This window comes from Canis lupus, chromosome 38 (assembly GCF_048164855.1).
Source record: "Canis lupus baileyi chromosome 38, mCanLup2.hap1, whole genome shotgun sequence".
Classification (NCBI taxonomy): domain Eukaryota; kingdom Metazoa; phylum Chordata; class Mammalia; order Carnivora; family Canidae; genus Canis; species Canis lupus.
This window is the reverse complement of record NC_132875.1, coordinates 23522847-23544594: the sequence shown is the minus strand read 5'-3', so window position 1 is coordinate 23544594 and position 21748 is coordinate 23522847. Positions and strand designations below refer to the sequence as shown.

Genomic DNA, 21748 nt, shown 5'->3' with positions numbered 1-21748 from the left:
CTGTGCTGTCCTCAATGTGTCTCCACCTGTGGGGAATGTCACAGGGTGATCTGTTGGAGTTTGAGAAGGGACGCGCCGCAGCCACCTGGAGACCCCCATCCATGCCAGCCCAGAGCTCAGCTTGTCACTGGCCCTGCCACATGCCTCTCCGCCAACATGTCCCTCTGGCAACTTGTGGCCCTGCCGGCCAGGCCCATGTGCTGGCGGGACAGACTTCACTCAGCTCGCTTCAGGCAGAATCCACGGTCAGGGCCCTGCGACACTGGAGCCTTTGAGAAAAGATGGACTTGGAAAGATGGGAGTCAGAATGGCAGTCCTTTCTTAATCTCTCTGCGTTTTGTTTTGTTTTGTTTGTTTTGTTTTGTTTTGTTTTTTAATGAAACACAATCTGGGAAAATTCATTCCCCTGATATTAGCACTTTTTTCCTGCCTTGCCTCTGGGTCTCTCCAGTCCCTCCTTTCCCCAAGGTTTTTTGTTCAGTTCTGTTCTGTTAATTGTCCCATGCACCGAGTCTCTGGCATGACACGTTAGGCCCCAGGTTCAGGCCAAAATGGTTTCCTGGCAGGTCATTTGGGTTCTGAGCTTCCATGTCTCAGGACTCAACTCCCTGCATCTTTCATCCAGGCCCTCGACCAAGTTCCTTCTCTCTCTGAACACATCAAAGGGAGGGCTCCCCACGGTCTGTTAGGAAAAGTATGATGGGGAAGGACAGCCCCAACTCTCCTGGCTGTTTGAACAGGCTGCTTCTGAAGGAGGAGCCAGCCCTAGAGGAAAAAGCTTCTATAGTATGAAGTCTTGTCCCCGCTTCTCCTGCCTGCCCCAGCCTGCTCTCCACAGACACAGGCACACTGCCTACTTTGTTTCTTTCAACAGGGCTTGGGGAGAAAGAAACGAATAATACCTAACAGGGGGCAAGATCTTGTTTGAAGAACAGAAATCATTCGCAAAACAAAACTTATCTCTCTTTTTTCCCTTTATAGGTTAGGGAACCAATCACCCCTGCTAGAAAGGGTAGCGAAGCACACAGGCAGGCACGCGCACACACACACACACACACACACACACACACACACACATCTAGAGTCCTTTCTAAAGCTGGGCCCTGTATTTCCCCTTACTCTTACCTTCTCTTGGTTGGACCTGAGATCTGTGCCTCTCTACGATGCCAGACTGAATCGTAAGCATCTACACCCCCTAACCCCAGTGTGCAGTAAGGCATGGAGAAGAATGACCTTCAAAGTAGCTCTCTGGCATAGACCAGTGGATCCCCAAGTATTATTTTGATGGAGTCTAAAGCCAGCTCAGCTCCTTGGCCTGAGTTACAATACAGAAAAGTGCATGCTCTTTTCTTCCATCTTTTCCCCTACCCCCAGTTCTAAAAAAGCATAATTGTTCCGCCCTCCATCTTTAATAATAGTTCACCAGCCTTTCTCAGCCACCATATCCTCTTCCTGTGGTCACTGTCACTGGTTTGTTTGAAGTTCTCCATCAAGACTATTGGTTCCCTCCCAAGTACACACAACCAGGCAACTCCCTGCTGACTTACTCTGTGGCAAATCCAAAGATTAGTCATTGGCTACCAGTGAACTGATTGCCAGGCCCTGACCTGGGTCTTTTAGGGCATGGCCTTCATGTCACTGCAAGCATGAAGGTAGAAATGGCATGTCCTTTACCAGAAAATAATTTAGAAACCCTGTTGTAAATAAAACATGTAAACATGTTACCACGTTTGTGATGCCGTCAACATTCAGTTGTCCCCAACATGAACCTAACCATGAGAGATAACAACCTGCTGGATCCATAGAATGTAATACTTTCAGCCTTGAAAGGGAGTGGATTCTGGTTTCTGGGCTTGCCCATATCCCGACATGGAACTAATCATACATCTTTACTTCTCTAAAACTTGTTTCAAAAAATACTTCCCTGTCCTCAGAAGACACACACATGGAAGACAGCCGTCTCTTCGGAATGGCCTCCCTCTGCTATCTCCTCAGAGGCTAATGTCAAAACAAGAAGGCCACTTAACCCTTACAATGAGAATTTAAGAGATCCACATATTGGAAAAGCCAAATTACAATCAGAAGCTTGGCTTCTGCTCATGAAGTCTGAGCAAGGGGAGTTACCTGAACCACTTCACACTCAGAGCCAGGTGCATCTGTCTCTGCTGTAGGTAGATCTGGTTCCTGAGTTCAGGCTCAGCCAACACTTGATTTCTCCAATGTCTCCTGTAATGGAGGCCACAAAGACCATCCTCCAGAAACAGTACAATTGGTCACGTTACACGGTTTTTTTTGCATGCCAGGCCCAGGAACACTATGCTGAAAGACTGTGATTTGTGTTTTAGGATTCCAGATCCCCATGGCTTGGCCTTACTGAAAGTAAATACACCTGAAAACTTACTTGAAAGAGGAAGTGGAGCCAAGGAAGTTGGGGCTAGCGACTAGCAATTGCCTTCAACAATGTAAGAGGGAGAGCAAGTACCCCCTTGGTAATCCAAAACCCTTCCTTTGAGTCAAGAATCTCTGCATCTTCCCTACCAAATCTTTGGAACTGAAACTACTGCTTATCCGCTAAGAGAGAGGAGGGGTTTGTGTTTTTTCTGCTCACCGCTTGGTGGAGGATCTAAAACAGAGAAGTCAGAGAGGTGGAGTAAGATTCTAAAGTGTGGCAGCCCAGGAGGCAGGAGACCTGCATCCCGAACCCTGCTTCTCGAGTGGCTTGATTTTCCATCTCAACAAGGAGACAGTTGAAATGCATGGATGATTTTCAGATTACCCTTTGAAGATCCAAAAGGGATTCATTTCTTAGAGATGATTCAGAGCCCACAGGTGTTCAACAAAAGTAGCTTTAAAAAAAAAAAAAACACGTGTTTGGCTTGTAGGTCAGCAGTCACCTTAAAAAAAAAATGCCTTAAAGGTATTGTGAACTAGTCCTCTCTGAGGTCCCTGCCAGCTCTGAAATGATCCAAACGTGGGTGACTCCATATCAAGTCTCATGTGATTGAATACACAAGCAAGCCTAATTTGGATCCTGTCTTGATTGTTTCCCATTATAGTTACCAACATAAGCACAAATACAACAAGAGTAAAACTTAGTGATTGTAGTCCATCCTGCTGAGATCGTTACCCAGTGGACAGACTCACCTTCACAATTTGCTGTGGAAAGAGCAGTGGGCTGGAGATCCAGAGATCTAACTAACCCAGTGGAATGGCATACAGTTCCAGAGGAGAGGCATGATGGCTCATTTAAGCTGTGGTGAAGAGTGCTGGCCTGGAAATGGAAGGCCTTGGTTATAACCCCAACCTTGTTACTAATTTGTTATGTGACCAAAGGGTCTCCCCAACTCTGACACTCTTTCCCTTTTCAGTCTAGTGTCTAAAATTGTTGTTAATAACCATCAGAGGATGCCTAAGTGGCATTTCTCTTTCATTGATTGTGGCATTATCGTTAGTGCATTGGACACTAGCACATACCAGGACGTGTGTGGGCAGGCCCGGCCACTTACACCTGCAACAAAGACAAATTGCTCCACAGCCCTTAAAGCATGAGAACTCTTTTTCTTGTCTAAATTAAACAAAATCTATCCCCAAACTAAGGAGCACTCACCAAGATCTGCAAGAGACCTCTCTTGATCATTTTTATGGTCTCACCTCCTCCTCTTGGATGGATATTGGTCCACTCACTCCTTCGACAAGCACGCCCTGTGCCAGGCACTGTTGTACACCCCAAGAATGCAGCAGGAACAAAACAAAGTCTCTGCCCCCTTCAAATTTGGTCTCATAGAGGAGAGACAAAAAAAGAAATAAGTACTTAGCATGTCAAATGGTGACAAGGACCAGGGAGGAAAGGTAAAATGTAAGGCAAATAGGGAGCACAGGGCATGAGGGTTACTCTTTTGTTGATTTTATTTGAGGGAGAGGCAGAGAGAGAAGGGGAGAATCCGAAGCAAACTCCTTGAGCACGTAGCTCAACACAGGGCTCAATCTCACAACCCACAAGATCAGGACCTAAGCCCAAACCAAGGTCGGATGCTCAAATGACTGAGCACTGCCCCCACCCCCGCCGGGTGTCCCAAGAGCTGTTTGGGAGAGAAGGCGTCTCTGATGAACAGACGTTTGTGAAGCTATGTGAAGGGAGTCAGAGAGTGAGCTTAGATAAATATGTGGAGGAAAGAGATTCCAGGCAAAGGGCCCAGTAAGTGCAAAGGTCCTGACACAGAAGACCGTGATGTGTTTGAGGACGTACAATGAAGGCAGGGTTGAAATTGAGTGACTAAGTGGGGAAGTGAAGGAGGGAAGTGCAGACACAGGGCTGGGATCTGGGCAGAGCCTATAAGCCGTCACAAGGTTGGCTTTCATGAGGTGGGAAACCACTGGAAGGTTTTCACTGAGGCCTACAATGATCTGTCTTATGGTTTAAGATCTATCATGTGGCTACCGTCTAGGGGAAACTGGAAGGTCGATGTAGACTTGACTAGCACATGCCATATGTGGCCTAGCCTAATACTGCAGGACATAGGTAAGTCTAAGCCCTCTGTCATGTTATTGACCTGTGACACACAGAATAGGGAAAAGAAAATGCTTGTTCCAAAAAATGTAAGATCTATCACTTGCCAGCCAAGTTTTTTAATGCCCTGGTCAATGAAGTTATTGAAATGACATTCTACTCATTTGTGCAAGGGAACAAAGAAAATCCTCTTGACCCGCCCTCCATGTTCCAGCCCTTGCACTCCTATGGCACATTGGCTATCTGGTCCCCAGGCAGGCCCTCTGCCTTCCAGGCCTCCTCTGAGATGTGCTGTGCCTACATCTGATCCCTAAGGCCGCTGCATCCCTTCACCCAACCCTGCTGCCCCTGCCCTCTCTTGCCCTCCCTGCTGCTGCTGAGGAGTTGCCTCCTTCCTGCCCAGAGACCCAGGGTCAGAACCTCTGCTTGTGTGGGCTGGCTGAGGGGGGCCTGTGCTCACAGCCCTGGGGCCGAGGCGGCATTGGGGCTGTCAGCAAACAGTTGCTCATCTGAACACACCTCACAGTTAGCTCTGCTCCACAGCTCTGCAGCTGCTGGGACTCCAGAGGGGGCTGCCAAACACAGAAAACTCTAGAAAGACCAAAGAGGCAGAGGTCTGCCCTGCTCTCAGGATACCAGACTTAAGGAAAGGGCTCTCTTGCCTGTCGGCCATGCCAATCCACCTCATCCACAAAGGCCTGGCCTAAGTGGGTAAAAACTGTCCTCTAGTCACACTGCTTGCTTCCAAATTCTCCTCTCACTCCTCAAGGGCCTTGGGCAGAGTGGGAGCAGGGAGCAGAGCAATAGTTCCATATTTTCTAAATCTTTTTGTCCTAATCCTGCTCTCTTTCAACTTGAACTTAAAAGGAAAATATTTGCAGCCTTTGTTCTCAATTTCAGACTTGCCTGGACTGGAGGCGGCCTCCAGCATAGGAGCAAGTGAATAAGGAATGTGGAGGATTGCCACCGTTCAGGCTCCAGCTGTCACCCTGCTGTGGTTTGCCTCAGCCCCTAAGCCTTCGAGAACAAAGCCTGGCTGGAGTTGTCTTTCACACAGGACAACTTTGGCATTTTTCTGGCCCAGAAACATGAAAGCCATCATTAACCCCTCCTTGGGGCAAAGGAGACCCAACACAGGAGCCAGGTTGCCCTTCCTTCGAGGGATAACAAGGGCTTGCTTTTCCCTTTCCTTCGCTGCTGAGCACGCAACAGGAGAAAATACTAGATACCCATTTCTTTCTCAACAGCTCACCCTGTTATACACTTAGGCCATGAATTCACAGCCACAATAAGCACCTAAGAGAACTTCTCAGAGGCCCCGTTTGATTCTGATGGTCAGGCACTGTGTCAGAGATGCAATAAATAAAACAAAGTCCCTGCCCTGAAGGGGTTCAAAGTCTACTTGAGGAGACAGTCACTTAAACAACTAATCCCAGCAATCGAGAGCTATCATGCCTGCTGCCATGGCGACCCAGAAGAGCCAAACCCAGTTCCAGGAGAGGAAGTCTTCACAGAGGTGGTGACTCTTATGACATATATTTCAATAACCAATTTATTTTTTTATAAAAATGACACTTTATCCTTATAATAATTCAAGCATTAAGAGTCCAATGAAGAAAGTAACAAAATACCTCAAGCCCCACAACCCGGAAATAACCAGTATAAACTCTTCAAATGGATCTTATTGGAATTTTATGAGGGGGAGAGAGAGAGAGAAAGAAACTGCTGTCACAATGAATGAATCAGTGCAAAGGCCCAGAGCATGGAAGTGACAAGAGTGGGGCGTGCATGGAGTACAGAGTGCCTGCTAGGGGTGCCAGCTGAGGCTCACCGCTGCATGTGGGTCAGACCGCATGTACAAAGCCGGTGTGCCCAGTGCCATGTGGTGGGAGACTTTCCATAAATCTGCACTCAAGGAATAGAGGAACACATGGTAGAAAGGTAGGCTGAGCATCAAGAGAGGAAGAGACGAAGACCAAAGGAGGCGATCCATTAAGTATAAAGAAATGAGCCTAATATATAATAAGATGATCACAGAATAGCACCCCCCATTTAATGAGATTGCACATGCCAAGTCCTCAGCAAAGCATTTTTCATTGTCAGCGCAATTTTCATAATTGCATTACCTATGTTGTAGTATTGCTATTTTACATCCAAGGAAACACCCAAAAAGATTATAGATGACCTGTCCAAGCAGTCATTTAGGATCTGATCTTGTATCGATGCTCTTAACACAGTGCTTCTGTCTTTCCAGAAGATTCTGGAAGGTTTTTAGTAATACTAAAAACCACACCACTGAGTTAGTACAGAGTCAATCCCTTCCATTCAAAGGGTTTTGCTTGGATGCATAAGTGTCCGTTTGAAACCAATCTTAGGGGTGCCTGGGTGGCTCAGTGGTTGAGCATCTGCCTTTGGCTCAGGACATGATCCCAAGGTCCTGGGATTGAGTCCAACATCGGGTTCCCTGTGAGGAGCCTGCTTCTCCCTCTGCCTGTGTGTCTCTGTGTCTTTCATGAATAAATAAATAAAATATTTTTTTAAAATAACCTTAATACTTAAAATAATAATAATAATAATCTTAATACTTTTTTTTTAAGTGGAACCCAATGCTGGGCTTGAACTCGTGACCCTGAGGTCAAGACCTGAGCTGATATCGAGGGTCAGATGTGCAACCGACTGAGCCTCCCAGGCACCCCTAATCTTAATACTTTGGGATCACATGTCACATTCAACCCTGAAATCATTAAAAGTGGTTAAAGGGAAATACCAGAGCCATCAGGCTTAAAACATGTGCCCTATTTCCCCGGAAGGAGCAGTTTTCTTCCATTACTACGATGAATAATTTCACACACCGATTTAGTGTTTGTGGGTCTGATTGGCAGTTGCACAAGCAGGAGGGAAAGGAGAGCAGGTGGCAGGGTGCAGGCAGGTCTGGAAACCTGGAGCTCGCTCTGTGGAACCCCCTTTCAGAAGGCTGTTGCCCTCAAGTGTGGGGAGGCCGCCGGTGGGGGAGACAGTCAGGAAACCAGAGGAAAGATTAGTCTGACTCAGACACTCTGGATAAGATAAGAAAAAAACAAGGTCTTCAGATGATCACACAGGAGAATGTCTTTAAAAAGAAAAAATTATTTTTTTTTTTTAAGTAGCAGCCAGGGTCGTGAGGTTTGGTTCTATCGGCCCTTCTCTTGTACCCTCTCCTACCGCCTTCCAAGTTCCCAGCTCCCACGCCATCCTCTGCGGCCGCCCGCCGCGCGCAGCTCAGGACAGGCCTGGGAATCCCGCTCGCTCTTCCAGTCCTGGCCGCAGGGCCTGGAGCGACAGGTCTTTTTCTCCTGAGGAGCCCTAGTTCTACTCAGACCCTTTCCCAAGGACAAGCGGGCAAAGCCCCAGGGTCCAGCTCTTGAACCAGCTGTCCCTGAACCACCTGTGCTCCTGCCAGGTAAGGCCAGGTGGGGGGATGGCAGCCAGAGCCCAGAGGGCAGAGCTCCTGGGAGAGCCACTCAGGCCACCTGCACCCTCTCCTCTGGGGCTCTGGGGGCACCTGGACGTGCAGACCAGGGTAGACAGCCACCCCCGTCCCCAGGAGCTGGGACCTTAGTGCCCACAGGGAAGAGATGGGAGGTGCGGAGGCACTGGCTGTCTTCCCTGCCATGGGGAGGGAGTCCATTTCCCTGTGGAAAGCCAGGTCAGAGGCCCCTCACATCCCCGTAAAAGTCCTAGTGGCCTGGTCCCTTCTCTTTGGACTCTCCCAAGGTGCTGAGACTTTTGGGAAGTTGATAAGGGAGAGAGGAGGGAGCCAGAAACAAATCTGAACAATTGTCTAAGTCTGAGAAAAGAGCAGGAATGAGATTTCTGGCCTCCGAGACAGGTGCACAACAAGGGGATGGACCTCCAGAAGAGTCCTGCAGAGAGCCGGCCGCCAGGGGCCACGGAGGGCAGGGCTCCGGGAAGGAATGGCCAACACTGACCTGGCCTTGGCTCCGTTCAGAGGGTAATCCCCAGAGATGCTCAAAATGGAAAACACAGACCAGCTTTGTCAAAATCACCCAGGAAGTGTCTATGAAAATAGCCCGTCCCAAAAACCCATAGGAACAATCATGGATCCCCCACCACCTTGCCCCATCTTTAGTCACTCTCCCCACAGACCACAGTGCCCCCCCACAGCCCCCCCCCACACCCGGCCGACCCAGGGAACAGGGGGTGCAGACATGTCTTCCTCTATCTTGCTATAGCTGAGCAGCATTTCCTGTGCCCCATGCCTCATTAGCACATCAGTGCTGTCGTTTCCTGTGACGACTCTCTGTTTCCATTCTGGCAAATGTTTGCTCTTTTCTCTCTGCTCTGGGGGTTGGGAGGGGATGAGCTTCTCACGGAGTGTCTCTCTCTCTCTCTCTCTCTCTCTCTCTCCTCTTGGCAGTTTCCCCCCTACACTCCTCACACTTCACCAGGAGGCTGAGCGCATAGCATCTCCCTGAGCCACCTCTCTTGGGGCGCATGGCACCAGGCTGAGTTCGTGCTTCCCACAGTGGACACTGTAGCCACATCCAGGTAGAACCAAACGTGTTGTTTTTGTGTTTGGGCTCAATGCAGCCTAACATTTCAGGGGTAGACGCCAGGTAGACGCAATGTTGGGGGAAAGAAAGCTCTAGAAAGATTGGAAAACATGGAGATGAGGAGGATTTCTAGTCTTCTTATCTACTTAAAAAAGTGGTTATGATGGTATGCAAAACGCAAGTCAATTTCGCCTTTTCTCCTGATGGATGGTCACTTAGGAAGAGCCAGGAGAAGTGGCATGTGTTAGCTGTGGATAACTGAGAGAAAGCTTAGAAGAAGAAGCTGAAGCCAGAGAGGTTTCTATGACCATGGATGGGATCACCCCGACCATTTCAGAAATCAGAGGGAGGACCTTGGAAGCCAGGACTCTGCAGGTAACTGCCGGCAGCCTGGACAGGTGAGTAACTCAGGGTGGTGAGCTCCACCCTCCCCTGATTTAGACAGACAGCCCTGGCCGACCCCGGGCACTTCTACCCCAGCAGTGCTCCTAGCCCTCACGACTGCCCTCAGGTCCCCTTAGACCACCAGATTCTAGGCTTAGAGAAGCTTGCCCAGGACTGCTGGGAGGGAAGGAATGGGTATCGGTGAGAAAAGGAAGTTGCAGGGAGAGGGTCCTTAGACCTTGCTGTCTGGCCTGGGTGGATTTCTTACCTCCCAGAGGTCCCAGTCACTGTCCTCAATCTTCCCTGTATCAGGTCCCAACAACCACTCTCCTCCTTCCCCCTCAAAAATTAGGAGCCACCATGATGGAAACAACAGGCCTGTTTTCTTTCAGTGATGTATTTTTAGGTCCTAAAAACTTTCCATGAATGGAAAATGCAATCATCGATGTATAAAGATATGTCTTTAGGATATAAAATCTCACAGAACTCAGCATGGCTATACATTTTATTGCTAAAACTTGCAGGATCATACTAACAAACATAAAAAGTCCAAGAGTGGTTGAAACTTTAACAACACTTGTAGGTATGAATCTCAGTGCTGTGATAACAGTGCAACTCAGCAATAATAAATTTCAAATCACTGTCGTTTAGGGAAATAAATGTATTATCATGACAAACACATATATGTCACCTGCAGGTGGAAGGAGCATGGATGGGGACTGAATTTATGAAGCTGTCAGAACCCTGAGGCCCCCCCAGATAACTACTTCTATGTTCATTCGTGTTTACTAAGTCACTCATCTATTCCACAAATATTCACCCTGCCCTTGCTAAGTGCCAGGCACTGTTCCAGGTACCAGGTAAATAGGATGGACAAGTCCATGGCTTCTTGGAGCTTACAGTCAAGTAGGAAAGTCAGATATAGACAAACAAATGGATATATAATAAAATGTCAATCTGTCTTAAGTGTATAAAGGAAAACCAGAACAGAGTTAAGGGGACTGGGAGTAATAGGCCTGTCTGAGCAGGTGATATTTCAGATGAGACTTGAGGGAAATGAGAGATGGAGCTACCTGCCCCCCCACCCCCACCCTGGGAGAGGACCTGGGGGTCTGAGGTGGCAGTGTGCTATGCACGGACAGGGACCAGCCAGAAGGAAAGTGGTAGGAAATGAGGTCAGAAGGTAGGCAGAGGGGCGCCTGGGTGGCTCAGGAGGTTAAGTGTCCAACTCCTGATTTCGGCTCAGGTCATGATCTCAGGGCCATGGGATCTAGCCTTGCATCGGTTCTATGCTCAACTTGGAGCCTGCTTGGGATTCTCTCTCCCACTCCTTCTACCACTCCTCTCTCTCTCTCTCTCAAATAATAATTTAAAAAAATAATAATAATAATTTTTTTAAGATTTTATTTTTATTTATTCATGAGAGACACAGAGAGAGGCAGAGACACAGGCAGAGGGAGAAGCAGGCTCCCTGCAGGGAGCCCGTTATGGGACTCAATCCCAGGACCCCGGGATCACGACCTGAGCCCAAGGCAGATGCTCAACCGCTGAATCACCCAGGCATCCCTCAATTAATAAATATTTTTAAAAGAGAGAGAGAGAAGAAGAAGAAGAAGAAGAAGAAGAAGAAGAAGAAGAAGAAGAAGAAGAAGAAGAAGAAGAAGAAGGAAGAGGAGGAGGAGGGCAAAGGCTAGATCATAAGGGGCCATGAAGTCCTCACTGAGTAGGGATTGTGTATGTTATCCCAAGTGTGATCAAAGTCATGTGGGTCACAGGAAGAGAGGGGACGTGATCTGGTTTACTGTGAGGAGGATCATGCAGGCTCATGTGTGAAGCTAGTATGTGGGGCTCAAGAGGGAAGGCAAGGCAACGCACTAGGGAGGTTACTGCAAAGACCCATGTGGAAGCAAGGAGTGGCAATGGAGGAGTGGAGGTGATTGGGTTTGGGAAAGATGCCCAGAGCTGAGCAGATGGAATTTTCTGGTTGACTGAATAATTGAGGTGTGAAAGAAAAGGAGCAGTCAAGGATAGCTCCAACCACTAGCTGATGGGAGACACCAGAGGAGAAGCAGGCTTATGGGAGAGGAACAGGCATTCTGTTTCAGACATATTTGGTTTGAGATGTCCATTGGGCAGTTTAGCAGAAATGTCCAGGAGAATTGGGTAAACAAGCCTAGGACTAGCTGACCTGGCTTCTAACATTTGGGTCTGTTGGCCATTCCTGCTGTATCCTCCATTGGCTTCTTCTTGTTGCAGTAGGCAGAGCAGAGCAGCAACCCCGTGCTGTCAGGGAACCACAAGCAGCAGAAACTCACTCCTGCATTTGTGTGGGTCACATTCCACAAAACAGCAAGTATTGTTGGAGACCAGTTCTGCAAGTCTATACATGGGGGTTGTTCAAATGTCCGCAAGCCGGACTCCGTCCCAGAGCAGCTCCCTCTTCCACACAAGACAGGACACCAAGGAGTAGGGAATGAGGAGGAAGCAGGGGCAGGTGAACCTGATTTTGCCAGTTTGGAGGACAGTGTGGTACACTGGAAAGAGCGCACAATCTTTGGGCCCCAACAGACCTAGACTCACGTTCCATCTTTGCTCCTTCCCACCTGTGTGATCTTTGATATATTACTCAGCCTCTCTGAGTCTAAATCTCAGGTTTCTGGCCACAAGGAGAGATGAGATGTTGTAGAGATTAACACACACCCAAACCCCTGGCATCCAGTAGGGCTTCCAAAGGGGTAATGCCCAGCTTCCTTCTGTCCACAATGAAGACACTCTCTTCAACCACACAGCCTACCCACCTCAGCTTTCCGGCCGGCTCCCATTCCAAGTCCTCGGGCTCCAATTCCTGCAGAAAACCTTTTCTCCAGCCTTCTCAGCCTCCTACAGCTGGAGAATGGCCCTTGTTTTTCCCCACAGAGAGAAAGACCAGAGCAGAGCCATATTTTCTGGGTTTGCAGGATTCCTTGCCGTCCTACTGACCACTCTGATCTTCTACAGCCTATGGAACTGGAATAAATGGAAGAAGCAGCGTGAGTCCTTTGATTGTCCCAAGTGGAGACACACGAGGATCCACCATCTAGCCTGGCATTCAAGGCCAAGTTTATTCTCCAGACATAAACTCTGTTCTCTTCTGTTCTTCCCTGACACACTGGCCATTGTCTCACTTTTGAGTCTAAGCCATGCCCCTGAAAGGCTCAGTGCCAATCAGAGTTCCACTTGGCAGGTCATTGCCCTGAGACATTTATGCCCACCCTTTGCCACCACCCCCTACTTGCCCACTTGCTTCTTCTCCCAGTCTTCTGGCTCAAATGGAATTGGGCAAGTGTGAAAATGTATTTTTTATGATACATAGTGAGGATGGGGAATATTTTCAGGGACTATCTCACACCTAAGGGTCCCTGCATTCGGTACCACTTGCCCCCACTGAGATCTCCATCTCTCTCCTTGTCTTGCAGGACACATTCCTTACTTCCGAGTTACCGTCACGCCCTTACTTTCTCTGTCTCGACCCAGACAAGGAGCCAAAAATATTTATGACTCCTTACCCCAGAGGCAAGGAGAGCTGGGTAGGTTTTTCTTTCTAATCTGCAGAGCACAAATGTTACTGAACTTCATCCAGAATGCACCTCTCATACCCAGAAGCACCTTTTTTCTTTTTTTAAGATTTTATTTGTTTATTCATGAGAGACACAGAGCAAGAGAGAGAAAGGCAGAGGCACAGGCAGAGGGAGGAGCAGGCTCCATGCAGGGAGCCTGACGTGGGACTCGATCCTGGATCTCCAGGATCACGCCCTGGGCTGAAGGCTGCACTAAACTGCTCAGCTGCCCCAGAAGCAACTTCTTCTTTTTTTTTTTTTTTCAGAAGCAACTTTCTTTACATTTTCAGACCTTTCTGCCCTTCAGGGAGCGTGGAGGAGGACGGGATAGTCAGAAGCAGGCTGTAACTCCATTAGGGGCCTACAGAGCTAAAAAAAGGGAGCTGGGAGGTGTCTGGGTTGGGTTTTTTTTTTATTTGTCCTGATATGAAGTCCTGGATGGGTATGTCCAGGAATGGGGGACACATACAGAAGAAGAGCATGGCCTCTGGCATTACAGGAGCCTCCTCCCCAGCTGCTCTAAACTCTGTGCTAATTAGTGTCCTCTGGTCCTTGTTAAAAACAGAGGACAGTCCCAGGCCTCAGAGCACATCATTCTCCCTAGCTCTGCCCCTCTCACCACAGCACACCGGCCTCAAATACCGACACCACACAAACCCACATCAACCACGATGCGGGGACCATGGAGGTGGAAGCGCTCAGGGGACTGGCTGGCTATCTTCAGGATTTGTTCTCTGTCCTTTCAGGGAGACGGCAGTCAAGGAGTAACCATATTTTCAGTACCGAGAGCCTCCTTTCCAGAAATTATGATAGCCCTCCTTCTGATCCTGTGGTAAGAGTCAAGGGAAAGGACAAGCCCCTTGGGAGAGAGGACATTTCTCGGGCAGAACTGGGGTAAATAAGTTCAGGTCACAGATCTCCTTTCCTGGCAAACAACAAGTCCCCTGGCAGTTGCCCTGTGGCCCTATTGATAAATTGGGAAGACAAGCCTCAGGGACCTCCCTACTGCCCAGGGACAAAAATCATGAAAGGTAGGAACAGTTGTTCAGGATTTTAAGTAAGATACCAGGGCACATGTATTCAAAGATACGGTGTTAGAATGGAAATGTATTGTTTTAACAAAGGTAACAGCTCACTCAAATGAGTATTGGCCCTTCCAATGCTGTATCCTACCTCGAGAGAGGATACAAATATTCCAACAATGCTGTGGGTGCTCGAAACATCCTTAAAACCCTGCTTTTGGGAATTACTTCTGGGGCCCATGGCAAATGGTTTCAATTATCCTCAATAGCAGGTATGTTTGTAAGTCATTGAGGACTGTAGCTGGTGTAGAAAGTGTTTGATCAAACGTGGGGTATTTTTGAGGTTACCATGGGAACACTACAATGAATAACAATGACCTAGTGTGTCCTGTGACCTGGCTCTAAAGGCAGCCCTCAAGGAGGAGCCCCACAACGCTGTGGGGCAGAGACACCCAAGACAGGAAAGGGGGGACCTGGAAGCTCAGGGGCCTCATCTCCAACAGATAAGCTCTCACTTGCTTGTTGAAGAACCGGTCCCTTGGCTCTGTGGTCATCTCAGATGAACACAGTCCTACCGCTGCTGCTGATCCTGCTGCTACCCAGCTTCTCACTACCCAGAGCTTTACGTTCAGTTAGCACTTGGACACCTCTAGTGCTCCTCCCACATATCCCATCCTTGGGCTCTGCTCTCACCTCTACAAACTCCTGGGGGACCAAGCTTGCATGGCTGATAATGTGCAGGGAGGACGAAACGTCACTGCCAAAGCGAGTTCTAGCACTCCATCCCAAACTGATATGAGGCCACAACACATGTTTGGCTACGGACTGTGTAGTAGATGAAGAACATTTGGAACCAGTTGCCAACATTTAAAAATCTAAAAGATTTCACATTAAAATCTGGATGTCCAGCTTTTCTTGAAAAGTCAGAAGCTCTAGAAACATCAGACTGGCATCCCTAAATGGTCACAATGGGCTGGGTCTGTATGCCAGGTGCCCCTTTAATAATAACAACCATTTGTTAGTGTCTTCCATGTGCCAGAAACTATTCCCAACACTTTATGCATAGTCACACACTTACTCCTCACAAAAACCATATCACGTGGATATTATGGCTCTCCCCATTTTATTTGCGAGGGAGGTAAGGCACAAAGAGATTAGGTAACTTTGCCCAAACTCGGCACAGAGTAGCGAGGCTGGGATTTCCACCCTGAGTCTAAGGCTGAGTCACTACTTTTAGCCACTGTACTCTATTGCCTCTCAAGGCTCAGAGGTAGCAGGCTCTCTCCAGTTCATACTATTCCCCTCTACAGACTCCCCATTGAACACCCACACTGTGACCAAAAACCAGCAGCAATTTATCATCACATTTACACTTGTGTTCCCTAAACTTAGCCCACACTACTCATACCTGCACATGATCTAAAGCTTTGCAACTGGAGACCTCCAACTTAGACATGTTCTACAAGGTAAAGAACAAAGTGAAGGAACTATTAGATAGTGGTCCTGGGTGGGGAAGTAGAAAGGTTTCACCTGTATTTCTGCTTCAGTCCTGTCACTGGCTTTCTCTTCTTGCTTATAGCCCTCCCAAGCAGGCAATACCCTCTGGCTGTACAGAGACCATACTCATGCCAACAGCTATGCAGTGGGCATCTATGACAATGCCACGGGGCTCCAGATGTGTGGGGACCTCACTCCCTCAGCACACTATGTCAATGTCAGAGCAGCCAGAGACTGCCTGAGCATTTCTTCAGAGGATTCAAGAGATTACATCAATGTGCCCACAGCAGAAGAGATTGCTAAGGCTCTAGCTTCTACTGACAGCACCCCCACGAGCCTCTTTGCCCTCCCAAGTGCCCAGGAGCTGGAGTCTACTGAGGAGAAAGACAAGGGCTGTGGGAATGCCAGTGACCACATCACTTTTGGGTCTCTAAGGTCTGAAAGCAATGATCCACTCAGTGATGGGGAAGATTCTTCGGAGACCTCGAATGACTATGTCAATATGGCAGGGCTGAATCTTGAGACCATCCAGGGGAAGCAGTCCTGTCTGGTTTTCCAGTGCTATAGAGATTACGAAAATGTTCCACCAGCACACACCAATGGAAACCAGCAGCAGGGGGAGGAAGAAGTGACATCCTCAGACACAGAAGGCAGGATGGATGGTCCAGGTACCCACATCCAATTTGTTGTGAAATCAGGGAGTTTCCTGGCTCTAGGGGAACATGTGACCTGTCAGCCATCTGCACAGAGTGAGAGTAGTCAGATGAAACACGAAGAAGAAATGTCAAATGACACTTCTAGTGACTATGAGAATGTGCTAGCTGTCAAGTCAGAAGACAGGGACTCCAAGCAGGGACCAGACACATAACTCCTTCCTGATGAATTAGGACCCAGAAACCCAGCTGAAGAGCTCTGTGGAGTAGGCTATGCTTGCCAGACCCATGGCCACTACGAGGTCTGGTAAAGATCGCTGGCCATCCTTATATATCTCAGTGGTTCATTCATGCACAGAAGTTAGGGAACTCACAAAAGCCAATGTCTGAGAAAGCCAGAAGGGAATTCTTCTCAAGCAGGGTGCAATTATCTCTCATACCAACCTAAGAATGTTTGCTGAAACTCCCTTATAGGACAATTAGTAGATTAAAAATGTAATAGTACTTTAGTGAACAGTGGAAACATGAAGTGGTCTAAAATCATCACCTTTGCGAATACCAGCAGGATGCAAAGTGAGAATATGGATCAGTTTGTAATCCAGGCAGAGGCCAAAAAGAATGGAGAAGTCGGAGTTGGGGTGGGACAGCAGTTTCCAGTTGAAAAAGGGTGTGGACAATCAAACGCTAGAGAATACGTGGGACATTAGAACCGTCTTTCATTGTACTATCCACTTTAGAAAGGTGATAGTTTCTCAGAAGCATACACTTATACAACCCAGCCATTCCACTACTAGATGTTTATCCAAGAGAATTGAATATTTGTGTTCATACAAAAGCCCATATATGCCTATTTATAGTAGCTTTTTTCATAACTGCCAGAACTAGAAATAACCCAGAAGTCCTCTAACACATAAATGGAAAAATGAACTGTGGTATATCCATGTAATAAGGTTATCTATACTGAACATAAAAAAGGAATGAACTATTGGTTTGAGCAACAACACGGGCAAATCTTAAATGCATTTTGGTAAGTGAAAGAAGTTAGACCTAAAAAAAATCTACAAATTGTGTGATTCCAATTATATGACATTCTGGAAAAGGCAAAACTTTAAGGATGGAAAACAGATTAGCGTTTGCCAGGTTTAGGCAAAGGGAAGTTTACCACAAAGGAATTTCTAGGTTAATGGGGCTCTTCTGTACTGGTACTGTGGTGGCAAATACATAACTGTGAATTTGTCAAAACACAAAAAACTATATAGCACAACGAGTGACTTTTATTATATGTAAAAAATTTTAATTAACCACTCTACCAGGGGAAGCCATAATGGAATGAAGATTAAGACAAGTAAACCTAACTATATTACAGATGGATGATATAGCCTCACTGAAGGTGGGGGAGGAGCTGGCCTAATTAACTTTGGAAAACTATGCTTTCACTTGAAACTGTAAGATAAAGACATACAAACTGTACATAAACACTGCACTCTACTTGGTAAATTCGTATCTCAGAGGAATATAGTCTAGCAATTCTGAAACTACGTTAAATGTATGCTAAGATTGAACAAATAAATAAACGTAGATAAGGAGAGACGGGTTTCTCACTATCAGAAAAAGAGGTGACGAATAAGCGAGAAGAAAAGGCTACGATGAACTCTGTGGTGCCAGACTAGATCTGGAGGTATAGTTTGAACTCTTGTTTATTTTAATATATATATGAATAGGGGCACCTGGGTGGCTCAGTCGGTTAAGCATCTCCCTTTGGCTCGGGTCATGATCTCAGGATCCTGGGATCAAGCCCTGCATCCGGCTCCCTGCTCAGTTGGGAATCTGCTTCTCCCTCTCCCTCTGCTGCTCCTCCTGCTCGTACTCTCTCCATGTCAAATAAATAAAATCTTATATATATATATATATATATATATATATATATATATATAGATGCAGAAATAAATATAGAGATGTGTATACATGGGCTAGCATACCTATACTTCTTAGTTCTATCCCACCAGAGGGTCTAGAAGAATTGATACCCAAGAAGCAATGAACACACTTAGCAGCCAGCTCTTAGTTTCTAAATATCATTCTCAATAAAAGGAACCAGAGCTCCTTGGAAAAATGGCCACTTATAGATCTGGGGGAACTTGACCGTCTTGTAGATAAAGAAAAGAAAGAAAGAAAGAGAGAGGAGGGTGGCAGGGGAAGAAAACAGAAGAAAATAGGCATGTTGGAAGGAGCCATCTAAAAGAGCTCCCAAAGGCAAAAGTAGAACAATCTCAGCAATAAAAATAAATTATGATATAAATGTATAACTTAGAACAAAATAAATATTCTTGAGTCCATATCAATAAGTGAATAAAATGGAAGAAAGGGAGAAATCTTCTTTCCAGATGAATTCTGAATAATAAATATAGAAGAAATGAGGAAAAAACAAAATCACTACTAAGACACCACAGAACTGTATGTTAATTAAACTGGAATTAAAAACTTAAGGGTGCCTGAGTGGCTCAGTTGGTTGTCTGCCTTTGTCTCGAGTCACAATCCCAGAGTTCTGGGATGGAGCCCAGTGTTGGGTTCCCTGCTCAGAGGGGAGTCTATTTCTCCCTCTTCCTCTATCCCACCCACCTGCTCATATGCTCTTTCCTCTCACGCTCTCTCTCCCAAATAAATAAATAAAATCTTTTTTAAAAAATAACAAAATAAAAATATTTTTTAAAAAAGACACCACAGAATAATTGCTGTGGGCAAGTCTTAATGAATGCTAAAATTAGTGGATGACACATTAGAGAGAAGTAAGATAGTTGCTTAGCCTCAAAGATCTCCCTTCAAATATTTGTACTTTACTGTGATGACTTTAACACACATCCACAAATGAATCAATACTTCCCCGGGAACTTAACTCCCCTCCCCTTCAGTGTGGAGTGTGAGCTGGATTTGGTGACTCTTTTCTAACAAATAGAACATGGAAGGGGGGAGTGGAGGAGAGGGAAGCAAATTTAGAGTGGAGAAACTTGGCAGACACCACTTTAACCAAGGGTGGTTAAAGGGTGGTCAAGGGTAACTCACCACTTACAAATCACATTGTTATATGATCAAGGAAAAGGGTATTTCACCTCTATAGGATCCTTCCCCAAAGTCCACAAAATTATGATAAGAATTCATGAGGAAAAAATCCAGATTGCTTAACATTCTACAAATACCTGACCTGAACTCTTAAAAGTGTTAAAAGTCATGAAAGACCAGGAAACACTGAGAAACGGTCACAGACTGGAGGACACCCAGGAGGCATGATGACTAGGTATATAGAGTAATGATAAGTTGGATTGGATCCTGGTACAGAAAAAGGACATTAGTGGGATAAAAAAAAATGGTAACATTCAAAAAGTCCGTATTTTAGTCAATACTATTACATCGATGTTAATTTCTTAGTTTTGATAATTGTATCATGGTTATGTAAGATGTTAACATTAGGGAAAGCTGGGTGAAGGATATATGAAAATTCTATCCTATTTTTGCAACTCTTCTGTAAATTTTTTCGAAATAAAAAGTAATTGTAAAGCATGGATAAAATGAAGACATCTAGTTTCATCCCATTTAAATAAATATGCCTTGTTCCTTCCTCTGCAAAATGGGTATAACATTAAAGCATGTGCTACTGTAATTGTTCTGGGTATTTGGTTTTCTTCATTGTTTTGTTAACATATTTGATCAGTCTCCCTATTAATCTGTACCATTTTGCCTGCAAAAAAAATATATTTAAAGCCTTCGTATTCACTGTGGATCTTAGCACAAGGCTCAAGATAAAGGCAGGTTACTGATAATTGATGGTCGATAATATGGTTTCAGTGCAGGTACTTATACCATAAAATGTTGAGGAAGGTTTTTTTCATGTCATTCAGGAATCCAGATGAATGCTCAAACCTGGGTACAAAACATACCACATTCTGAATTTAGCATGCCATGAGCTGTTATGGATCAGCCTAGGGCTTACTGAGAACAGGAAAATTAATCTTACCAAGCACTGCTTTCCACCACCCCATGCGCCTGCTCCATGGGTGAGGCCTAGAAGGTGTTGGAGTTTGAAGAGTTTCCTGATCAGGAAGAGATGTTCTTCCCTCCTTCACTGTCCCCACCCCTGGGCAGGTGGTAAACATCTCTTTCTGCAGGAGTGCCTCATACCCTTGGGAAAGGAGGAAGAAGACAGTATTGTCAGAACTGAGAAGGGGGTGCTGTGAAGCAGCTAGCCACCTACTGTGCCCAATAAAAATATCAGCAGGGGAAGGTGACTGGGTTTGGGCCACCTAACAGAGTGCCAGGTAAGAGGCCTCTGGGAGCATCTGTTGGCTGTAGACCATCTCACAAACACTTGGGTGGGTCCTGTAGACTGAATTTTTGTGTGCCCCCAAAATTTGTATGTTGAAACCTCAATATGATGATATTAGAAGCTGAGGGCCTTTGGGAGGTGGTTAGGTCATGAGAGTGGAACTTTCATGAATGGCACTAGTGCTTTTATAAAAGAGACCCCAGATAGATCCCCTGTCCCTTCTGCCATATGAGGACACATGGAGAAGACAGCCATCTGTGAGCCAGGAAGCAGGCCTCACCAGACGCCAAATCTGCTGGCGCATTGATCTTGGACTTCCCAGCCTTCAGAACTGTGAGAAATAAATGTTTGCTGTTTATGCTACCCAGTCTATGGTATTTTTTGTTATAGCAGCCTGAGCAGACTCAGACAGTGAGATGAAGGCAGATTGTTCCAGGGTCTAATTCTCCCACACCTAGTGATCATATTGTGGGCAGTTTCCTTCAGGGCTCTCAGATTCACCCCAAAAGTAACCAGCAATCAAATTTCTGCCATATCTGGTGCTGATGGCCAGTCAGGGCTATCCAGGGAAGCAAGGACAGGCACAAGGAGTCTGACAACCGCACTGGGTCAAGTAAGGAGACACGAGCATCAGATGCGAGAATGAAGATTTGAGCAGAATTGAATCTTAAATACTGAGAGAACTCTCACAACCTGGAGGAGAATAAAAAATTAGAGATCAAAATGAGAATTTCGGGCAGCCCGGGTGGCTCAGCGGTTTAGCCCCGCCGTCAGCCCAGGGTGTGATCCTGGAGACCCAGGATCGAGCCACGTCGGGCTCCCTGCGTGGAGCCTGCTTCTCCCTCTGCCTGTGTCTCTGCCTCTCTCTCTCTTTGTGTCTCTCATGAATAAATAAACAAAATCTTAAAAAAAAAAAGAGAGAGAGAGAGAATTTGTTAAGAGAGCTACCAGTAAGAAAGAAAGAGAAGTTCAACCAACCACCATCAGGGAGCAGGCCCTGGAAAAAATAAAGCCAGCTCATGTTTATACTCCAATAAACCAGTTATACTTACATACATTCTCCCAAATCGAGGACAAGTAATAATTTGTAGATGATATGAAACTAGACAGGAACCTTCTGTTTATTTCTTATTCTGAGCTTTTTTTCACAAATGAGTGAATGAAAGACTGTTTACAACATTATCATTCTTTCTTTTCCTTTATAGTTTTATTTTCTCA

At 46.3% G+C, this 21748-nt stretch overlaps 1 protein-coding gene across 1 annotated transcript; it reads left to right on the top strand.

Moving 5' to 3' along the window:
* Positions 1–8801: 8801 nt before the first annotated feature.
* On the top strand, positions 8802–19867 carry LAX1 (lymphocyte transmembrane adaptor 1). Its single transcript, XM_072814850.1, has 6 exons — positions 8802–9055; positions 9280–9458; positions 12361–12473; positions 12900–13010; positions 13787–13872; positions 15642–19867. The coding sequence occupies exons 2-6, from the start codon at positions 9364–9366 to the stop codon at positions 16425–16427; spliced, it is 1191 nt and encodes a 396-aa protein (XP_072670951.1). The 5' UTR covers positions 8802–9055; positions 9280–9363; the 3' UTR covers positions 16428–19867.
* The last annotated feature ends 1881 nt before the right edge of the window (positions 19868–21748 follow it).

Bases quoted from the DNA above. Each gene is read 5' to 3' on its own strand.
- LAX1 (XM_072814850.1), top strand. From the start codon at position 9,364: ATGACCATGGATGGGATCACCCCGACCATTTCAGAAATCAGAGGGAGG. The intron at 13,011-13,786 runs GTAGGTTTTTCT...CTGTCCTTTCAG, and splicing joins CCAGAGGCAAGGAGAGCTGG to GGAGACGGCAGTCAAGGAGT. The intron at 13,873-15,641 runs GTAAGAGTCAAG...TCTTGCTTATAG, and splicing joins GCCCTCCTTCTGATCCTGTG to CCCTCCCAAGCAGGCAATAC.